Source organism: Scyliorhinus canicula, chromosome 5 (genome assembly GCF_902713615.1).
Source record: "Scyliorhinus canicula chromosome 5, sScyCan1.1, whole genome shotgun sequence".
NCBI lineage: Eukaryota > Metazoa > Chordata > Chondrichthyes > Carcharhiniformes > Scyliorhinidae > Scyliorhinus > Scyliorhinus canicula.
Window position 1 is genome coordinate 208,148,965 of NC_052150.1, and position 9,754 is coordinate 208,158,718.

At 52.4% G+C, this 9,754-nt stretch overlaps 1 protein-coding gene across 2 annotated transcripts; it reads right to left on the bottom strand.

Annotated features, from left to right (window-relative positions):
* Window positions 1–2,045: 2,045 nt before the first annotated feature.
* Window positions 2,046–8,563, bottom strand: htr5ab (5-hydroxytryptamine (serotonin) receptor 5A, genome duplicate b). Of its 2 annotated transcripts, none has more exons than XM_038798402.1 (3): window positions 8,286–8,563; window positions 4,556–5,532; window positions 2,046–2,658 (listed from the first exon to the last, which is right to left on the bottom strand). In XM_038798402.1, the coding sequence occupies exons 2-3, from the start codon at window positions 5,258–5,260 to the stop codon at window positions 2,326–2,328; spliced, it is 1,038 nt and encodes a 345-aa protein (XP_038654330.1). In that variant the 5' UTR covers window positions 5,261–5,532; window positions 8,286–8,563; the 3' UTR covers window positions 2,046–2,325. The 2 variants fall into 2 exon arrangements, with proteins under 2 accessions (XP_038654330.1, XP_038654329.1); XM_038798401.1 differs by lacking the exon at window positions 8,286–8,563 and adding an exon at window positions 5,784–6,076.
* Between the last annotated feature and the right edge of the window lie 1,191 nt (window positions 8,564–9,754).

The following is a 9,754-nucleotide window of genomic DNA, read 5'->3' on the forward strand; positions in this document are numbered from 1 at the left end:
TTTAACGCTGTGACAGACAGATATTTGGTCTCTCAGGGAATTAAGGGAGATAGGGAACAGGCAGGAAAATGAACAATGAAAAATGAAATGAAAATTGCTTATTGTCACGAGTAGGCTTCAATGAAGTTACTGTGAAAAGCCCCTAGTCGCCACATTCCGGCACCTGTCCGGGGAGGCTGGTATGGGAATGGAGTTGAAGCCCGAGGTGAGCCATCATCGGACTGAATTCCAGCTCGATGGACCAAATAGTCTACCCTTGCTCCTGTTTCTTGTGTTCTTGACAGTTCCACATTCTCATTACTCTTTGGATAAAGGTTTTTGTTCTGACTTCGCTATTTGATTTCTTCCTGACTATATCGACAGCATCTAGTTTTGCCCTTCCCACAAGAGAAAACATTTTCTCTGTGCCTACTGTATCAAAACCGTTCATAGTTCTAAAGATTTCTGTCACTCCACTAACCCCCCCCCCCCTCAGCCATTTTACCAACATAAATAAGGCCCGGCCTGTCAATCCTTTCCTATACCTGTGCCTTCTTGGTATCATCCTTGTAAATCTCTCTGCACCCTCTCCAATGCCTCTATATCCGTTCTATAATGTGACGATCAGGACTGCACACAGTAAAAGCAGTTGACATAGTCCCATGACCATAGGCACCTCAAGCAGGGGGGCGGGGGCGGTGTGGTCAAGATTGAGAATAACCTCAGCTGGTATGGGAATTGAACCCGTGCTGCTAGTCTCACTCATCATGAACTAGCTGCCCAGCGAACTAAGCTAAACCAGCCCCCGTAAAGATTTGCCCATTCTGTAGGTTTTTTGACGCCCTCCTGTATTTTGTTTTGGTTCTGCTGACTATTGACTTTCGATACAATTTAGTCTGATCTTATTGGCAGTGAGAGTCCTGATTAATGCTGCTCACGCCACAAGCACTGTTTCAGCGAATGTTCATCAGCCGATTGACAGCTCTGATCGTACAGCAGTCATGCACAGCTTCACCCAGTCTCAGTCCAATAGGGGGGGTAAAATCGGGTTGTATACTGTACATCTTTTCCACTGTCTGTTCACACTCATGAGAAAAATTATGAGAATATCTCAAAATAGCCAGACAGACCCAAAAATTCTATTCATAAGGTGCCAAGTAGGTGGCACAGTAGCATAGTGGTTAGCACAGTTGCTTCACAGCTCCAGGGTCCCAGGTCCAATTGCCAGCTTGGGTAACTGTCTGTGCGGAGTCTGCCTGTTCTCCCCATGTCTGTGTAGGTTTCCTCCGGGTGCTCCGGTTTCCTCCCACAGTCCAAAGATAGGCAGGTTAGGTGGATTGACCATGGTAAATTGCCCTTTGTGTCCAAAAACAAGTTACGTGGGGTTACTGGGTTGCGAGGATAGGGTGGAGGCGTGGGCTTAGGTAGGGTGCTCTTTCTGAGGGCTGGTGCAGACTCAATGGGCTGAATGGCCTCCTTCTGCACTGTAAATTCTATGATTCTATAAGTGGGTAACGTTTAGTTTCAAAGTTGGGTTAGTTCAGGTCTCTGCCGCCTGAGATATATATATATAGAAAAAAATACACCCTCAGAATTGGATATATACCTGAAAAGGAAAAACAGATATTTTGGGACCATGGGGATAAACGGGCCAGCAGTTACGACAGGCCTAATGGCCGGTTTATGAGCTGTATAATTCTAACATTTATGATTTAGCTTTTCCATCCCTTTTTTTTCCAACACTGCTGTGTATTCCAAACATTGTTCATCTCCAGACTATCCCAACGGAATGCAGAGTGAATATGATTTATGCCAAGCACTGAACAAGATTTTTAAGAGGAACTTTATTACTGAAAGAGAGAGAAAAATAGAGAGAGGACGCTTGAAGGCAGGTTGGGGTGTGGAGACAGAGGGAGACGAAGTCTTTAATTCATTAAGAGTTCGATATAAAATAGATTTGACAGCATTCATTATTGGTCAAGTTTGGAAAGCTGTGAATGTTGCAGCCTCCCCCCCCCCCCCCCCCCCCCACAAGTAACGTGCCTGGCCCAGCAACAGGAGATGTACTGGCCTTCTAGAGTTTATAATGATTGGGGGGGGGGGGGGGGGTGCAGTGAAATATTTACGGATATTTGGCAAGGGAATGTTTGATCACATCAGGAATGTTCTGCATTACAAACACTGTTAGAGGTTGTCGAGGAAACACCCGTCCCCAGGGTCTGAGCAGGTACAACACTGCAAGCTCCCTGTCCTCCTGGCTGCTTTACCTCATGCACCCTGCTGTGGGTTCACTGATCTGACAGGAACTTCGTGAAGAGGGCGGCGGGCTGGCCTGGGGCCTACACCTCACCGCTGCCTGGAGAAGAGGTTCCTGAAGGCGTTGTTGTAGTTCTTGTTGAACGCCGTGTAGATGAGCGGGTTGAAGAAGGAGTTGGAGTAGCCGAGCCACAGGAAGACGCTCTTCCACACCGGGGGGATGTCACACGAGCACAGCGGGTTGATGAGCTCGGTGATGAAGAATGGGATCCAGCACAGCACGAAGACCCCGATCAGGATGCCCACCATCAGCGCCGCTTTCTTCTCCTTCTGTTCCCGCCACGTGTCGCCGTCGGTCTGGAAGGTGACGGTGGCGTGGCGGACAGTGAAGACCATCTCAGGCTGCTGGCTCGCCTCTTTCGCCTGGCAGAAGGAAAGGGAGATGAGTAGCGGCCCGTCCAACACCCCTCTCAGCTTTCTATAGCACCTTTAACCACAGCATGCATTTCAGCCACAGGAATATTGTTTCACTAACGCGCACTGAGTGTTTTTTTCTGGAGAGACATTAACACAATGACTGGGCTGCCTTCCACCACCCCCTCTCCCTCCCTTTCTCTCCCTCCATCGCCCCCTTTCCCTCACTCTCCCTCCCTCCGCCCCTCCTCTCCCTCCATCTCCCTCGCTCTCCCTCACTCTCCTTCCCTCTCCCTGCCTCCCCCTCCTCTTCCTTTCTCTTCCTCCATCGCCCCCTCCCTCCCTCACCCCATCTCTTCCTCTCTCCCTTTCTCTCTCCCTCTCTCTTCTTCACTCTCCTTCCCCTCCCTCCCTCTCCCCTTTCTCTCCCTCCATCGCCCCCTCTCTTTCCCTCCCTCTCCCTCACTCTCCTTCCCTCTACCCCTTCCTCTCCCTCCATGTGCCCTCTCTCTCTTTCTCTCTCTCCTTTTTCCCCTTCTCCCTTTCTCTCCCTCTCCATTCCTTTCCACCTTCCTCTACCTTTCTCACCCTCCATCGCCCTCTCTCTCTCCCTCACTCACCCCCTCTCCCCCTCCATCTCTATCCCTCTTTTCTCTCCCTCCCTCGACCCACCTTCCAATCTTGTCCCTCCCCTTTCTCCATCCCCTTCCCCCTCTCTCACTTTCCCTAACTCTCTCTCCCTCACTTCTGCCCTGTCCCTCCTTTTCCCGCTCCTCTTCGTCCTTCGCCCTCTCTCCCCACCCCCCTTTCTCCGTTCTCTCTTCCTCCATCCCTCTCTCCCTCCCTCTCCTCCCCATTCTCTCCCTTTCTCTCTCTTCTTTTCCCTCCCTCTTTTCTTTCTCCCTCCCTCTCTTCCCCTCCCTCTCCTTCCCCCTCACCCCTCTCTACCTACCTCTCTCTCCCTCCCTCCTTCGTTCTCCCTCATTTCGCTGTCCCTCCCCTCTCCCTTCCTGCCTCTCCTTCCCTGCTCTCCCTAACTACCTCTCTCCCTCCCTCTCTCCTGTCCCTCTCCTTCCTTCTCCCTCCTTTCTCTCTCCCTCTCTCTTCCATTCTCAGCCATTCTCTCTCCCCCCCTCCCTTCCTCTCATCTTTTCTCTCCCTTTGTCGTTATCTCCCTGTGACTTATCTTTCCCCTCCTGCCTAGTTCTTTGCCCCCACCTGACATAATTTCTCGCACTTTAAAACATTTTCTCTCTCTTTCCCTGTTGACTTATCCTCCCTTTCTATTTCCCTCTTTCCCTCTCTCTGCGCTTCTTTCCCGTCATTATTATTTCTCTCTTCCCTTGTGGGTTATTCTCTCCACCTCGTGACTCTTCCCTCTCTCTGGTTTATGTTGTCACTGCCCCGAACATCCAACTCTTTATGTTTTCCTTTGTCTCGCTTGTTGTTGCTCTTTTCTTCCCTGTGAATTTCCTCTCTCCCTCTTTCCCTGTGACTTCCTCTCCTCTCTTTCGTGGATCTGCTCATCTGTCTCTCTCTCTCTCTTTCCTGCACCCTTTCTCCATCTCTTTCTCTGTCACCTCTCTCTCTTAACATCTCCCTGCTTTGTTTCCTCTCTTGTCGCTTCCGTTCCTCCCAGCTCCACCCTGTGGGGCTCTTTCCCTCTCTGCCAATCCTCCCAGTTTGCACTTTATGTTCTCAGGCATTTTTTATTATTATTCCTGTTCCTTTCTGCATTTCTCTCTGTCTCCCTTTGAAACTCTCTCTCTCTATTGCCTGCCCTCGCTCTCTCCCTATTACTGTGCGCCCCCCTCCCCCCCCCCCCACACACACACCAGGGATTACATAGAAGCTACTCAAAGCGCAGTGTACCCTGCTGAAGCAGTTTTAAGTATGAGCTATGTACCTCCACCACTTCGGGCATCGGAGTGATGGTATTGGTCCTGCGGCTCCCAATGCGAAACTTGGCAGCTTTGTAAATGTTCCAGTAGACGAAGAGGACGACGCAGAGAGGCAGGTAGAAGGCCCCGATGGTGGAGAAGATGGTGTAGGAGGGCTCCTGGCTGACCTGGCACTGGTCGTCCTGCTCCGAGTAGGTCTTGCCCCAGCCGAAGAGGGGCGAGAGGGAGATGACGGCGGACAGAGCCCAGGTCAGGGCGATCATGGTGTTGGAGATCCTCTTCCTGGTCTTCAGGGTGTACTCCAGGTGCCTGGTGATGGACCAGTAGCGGTCCAGGGCGATGGCAGTCACGTTCCAGATGCTGGCCGTGCAGCAGAGGACGTCGCAGGAGACCCAGAGCTGGCACAGCACCTTGCCCAGCCGCCAGCGCCGCCCGTGCAGCTCGTGTACCAGGCTCAGGGGCATGACCAGGGCGGCCACCAGGACGTCCGAGATGGCCATGGAGGCCACCAGGTTGTGGGGCACCCGGTGGAAGGAGCGCACCCTCAGGATAGTGAGCAACACCAGCACATTCCACAGGAAGGTGGCCAGCATCAAGATGGCCAGCAGGGTCAGGATGAGGATAGCCAAGGCAGAAATCCCTCTGGAGTCCGACTCCCCCGGACTGACACTCTGATTGTTCCAGCGGCTGCTGCTGTTGGTCAAGTCCATGCTGTTCAACTAGGGGGGGGGAATCCCTCAGATCCAAGTTCTGGGAGGGAGAGGGGAGGGAAGAATTAAAAATCACCTCCGATGGTTCAGGGAACTCTGCGTGCAGCAAGCAAAGCTGGCTTGGGACTTACTCCGGAGTCCAGAAACGTGGCTTAGTCCCGTTATTGAAGCGGCATCGGGTGGCATACAGGGTGCACTGTGCACAGGTAACACTCCTCCTCCTCCTCCTGCCGAATTCATTGGTCAAGGGATAGATTTCAGCCGCTCTCAATCTGCATGGAAACAGGAAAATGCATTAAACAGGACAAGCTTCGATCACATACAACTGCAAATCCCCAGTAAAGTAGACAGGGCAGCTTTTCCCATGAACATGCATCTCCAAATGTCATTACAAAAGGCTTTTTTTTTCAAATAGCCACTGTTTTCTTGACTGGTTCCGAACAGGGAACAGAGAGCTGCGTTGCTAACCAATCCCCCTCTCAATCTATGACATTCCCACAATGAAATGGGGGGTAGAATTTACCGACTGATCTTTCAGTGTGCAGAGCTGTGTGCACACTGCTCAACTCTCTCTGTGTGTCTGTCTCTCCCTCTCTCTCTCATTCAGCATCTTCTGTCGCCGCTCAGAGGGAGGAGGGAGAGAGAAGGGGAGGAGGAGGGGGTGAGGTGAGGGGAGGGGAAAGGAGGGGGGAGCTCAGGGAAGGAGGTGCAGTAACAGAAAGATCTCAAGTAGCTGCGTCCAATAAGTGCTGGGCAGTTGATTTTGCTCTCAACTTCCAAAGCGACTCCTCCTCCCAACCAATAACCCTCGCAATCAATACCCCTCCCAACCAATACCCCCTCCCAACCAACACCTCCTCCCAATCAATACCCCCCTCCCAATCAACAACCCTCCCAACCAATAACCCCTCCCAACCAATACCCCCTCCCAATCAATACCCCTCCCAATCAATACCCCCCTCCCACTCAATACCCCTCCCAATCAATACCCCTCCCAATCAACAACCCCTCCAAACCAATACCCCCTCCCAACCAATAGCCCCTCCCAATCAACACCCCCTCCCAACCAACACCCCCTCCCAATCAACACCCCTCCCAATCAATACCCCTCCCAATCAATACCCCTCCCAATCAATATCCCTCCCAACCAACAACCCCTCCCAACCAATACCCCCTCCCAATCAATACCCCCTCCCAACCAACACCCCCTCCCAACCAACAACCCCTCCCAATCAATACCCCTCCCAATCAATACCCCTCCCAACCAATACCCCTCCCAATCAATACCCCTCCCAACCAATACCCCTCCCAATCAATACCCCTCCCAACTAATACCCCCTCCCAATCAATACCCCCTCCCAATCAACAACCCCTCCAAACCAATACCCCTCCCAACCAATAGCCCCTCCCAATCAATACCCCCTCCCAAACAACACCCCTCCCAATCAATACCCCTCCCAACCAAATACCCCTCCCAATCAATACCCCTCCCAATCAATATCCCTCCCAACCAACAACCCCTCCCAACCAATACCCCCTCCCAACCAATACCCCTCCCAATCAATACCCCTCCCAACTAATACCCCTCCCAATCAATACCCCTCCCTACCAACAACCCCTCCCAACCAACACCCCCACCCAATCAATACCCCCTCCCAATCAACACCCCCTCCCAACCAACACCCCCTACCAATCAACACCCCTCCCAATCAATACCCCTCCCAACCAAATACCCCTCCCAATCAATACCCCTCCCAATCAATATCCCTCCCAACCAACAACCCCTCCCAACCAATACCCCTCCCAATCAATACCCCTCCCAACCAAATACCCCTCCCAATCAATACCCCTCCCAATCAATACCCCTCCCAACCAATACCCCTCCCAATCAATACCCCTCCCAACCAATACCCCTCCCAATCAATACCCCTCCCAACTAATACCCCTCCCAATCAATACCCCTCCCAACCAACAACCCCTCCCAACCAACACCCCCACCCAATCAACACCCCCTCCCAACCAATACCCCTCCCAACCAACAACTCCTCCCAAGCAATACCCCCTCCCAACCAATACCCCTCCCAACCAATACCCCCTCCCAATCAACAACCCTTCCCAATCAATACCCCCTCCCAACCAATACCCCCTCCCAATCAATACCCCCTCCCAACCAACACCCCCTCCCAACCAACACCCCCTCCCAATAAATACCCCCTCCCAATAAATACCCCCTCCCAACCAACACCCCCTCCCAACCAATACCCCCTCCCAACCAATACCCCCTCCCAATCAATACCCCCTCCCAATCAATACCCCTCCCAATCAATACCCCTCCCAATCAACACCCCTTCCCAATCAATACCCCTCCCAATCAATATCCCCTCCCAATAAATACCCCCTCCCAATCAATACCCCTCCCAATCAATACCCCCTCCCAACCAACACCCCCTCCCAATCAATACCCATCCCAACCAACACCCCCTCCCAATAAATAACCCCTCCCAATCAACACCCCTCCCAATCAATACCCCTCCCAATCAATACCCCTCTCCCAATCAATGCCCCTCTCCCAATCAATAACCCCCCCCCCCCCCCCCCCCCCCCCAACACCTCAGGAGCTGGATCATCCAGCAAGCATTCTTCAAGGATACATGGCAGGGAGCTGAACAATTTAATGTTCAGCCCAAGCCTCCATCCCCTTTGATTGACTTGTCATCCAGGGAGAGGGGGGCGGTGTGGGTAAGGGAGGGGATGGTGTGGGTAGGGGTGCGTGTGGGTAAGGGAGGGGAGGGGAGGGTGTAGGTAAGGGAGGGGGGGGAGGGTATGGGAAGGGGAGGGGAGGGTATGGGAAGGGGAGGGTATGGGTAAGGGAGGGGAGGGTGCGGGTAGGGGATGGGAGGGTGTGGGGAGGGTGTGGGTAAGGGAGGGGAGGGTCTGGGTAAGGGAGGGGGGGTTGCGGGTAGGGGAGGGGAGGGTGTGGCTAGGGGGAGGGGAGGCTGGTCTCCAGTTAAAGGGACATCCTCACCCACAGGCAGTGCTTTCCCGGGCGCTCCCCGGGATGTGGGGGTCTCTTTCACGGCGCGCCCACTTCCCATCAACAGCAACAACAGAAAAGCCTGAGCCTGTCAGACCGGAGAGGTTAGAAAGCCTGAGCCTGTCAGACCGGAGAGGTTAGAAAGCCTGAGCCTGTCAGACCGGAGAGGTTAGAAAGCCTGAGCCTGTCAGACCGGAGAGGTTAGAAAGCCTGAGCCTGTCAGACCGGAGAGGTTAGAAAGAGTCGATTACAGCAGCTTTGGAGCCCGCCCTCGACTGGAGAAGAAAAAAAACCCGGGTGAGTAAAAGTTCTCTTTTTTTAAACAAAAAATAAAAGATTCGCCAATTTCCCTTTCTTGAAAGCGAGTGCAGAGTTTTAAATCCTCCCTTTTTCCAATCTCGGCAGTCTCTGGGAATATCTGTGGGTGTCTCCACTGCGGGATCGGGATCTGATTGGGGGTGAGGAGGGTGTGGAGCATTAACCCCAGTATGGAACCAATGGGCCGAATGGCCAGCGGTGTCAACGTGGTCATTGAAAAGCCCGGGCTCTGTACACCTCTCCCACGCCCGGTGGGCTGATGTAAAAGGAAGAACAGTGATTCTGAGCAAATCCCATTTAAAGGCATGAAGATTCAATCAAAAATAGAAACCTTCCCTGACTGAACTCATCCCATGTCTGTCCCCTGAAATTAATTGGATCAGGATAAGGTGTTTGGAACAGCAAAGTAGTAACCTGTTTCATATGCATCAAAAAGGGCAGAATGTCTATTGTCCTGCAGGGAACGGCGTGAGCTGGTTCTCTGTGTTTCGAATCACTTGGATTTGACTCCCTGGTTACCACATTAATCTCTGGTCTGCCTCCTCATCTTCACCTCATCTCATTTCTGCTCTCATCTCTCTCTCTACTGACTCAAGTGCATTTGTAACAGATTCCCACAATGCTAATGGAAAGTTGAATGTATTTTTTTAATAAACCATCCCCTCCCCCGTCCATGATCAATCTGCACAGAATGGGTGTGGCTGGAGCACTCTAGTTTCCATTTCACTCCCTTTCTCACACATTATTGGGAGAGCCGTGGGTTGGACACGCTGTAAAAGCCAATGTAACATAGCGCCCGGGCTGAGATTCGATGTCTCTCGCGTGTGTGTTCCAGCTGAGGAGAGCCCAGAGCTTTCTGCCTTGAAGGCTTTTCATGCTCATGGGATGTGGTCCTCCTCTGGCGTTTACAACATTTGATGCCTTTCCGTGGAGATCACCCATGATCTATAGAATCCCTACAGTGCAGAAGGAGGCCATTCGGCCCATCGAGTTTGCACTGACCCTCCGAACGAGCTACAAACATAGGTCCATTCCCCCGCCCTGTCCCCATAATCCCATCTAACCTGCACGCCTTTGGACTATAGGAGGAAACCGTAGCACCCGGAGGAAACCCACAAAGACACGGGGAGAACATGCAGACT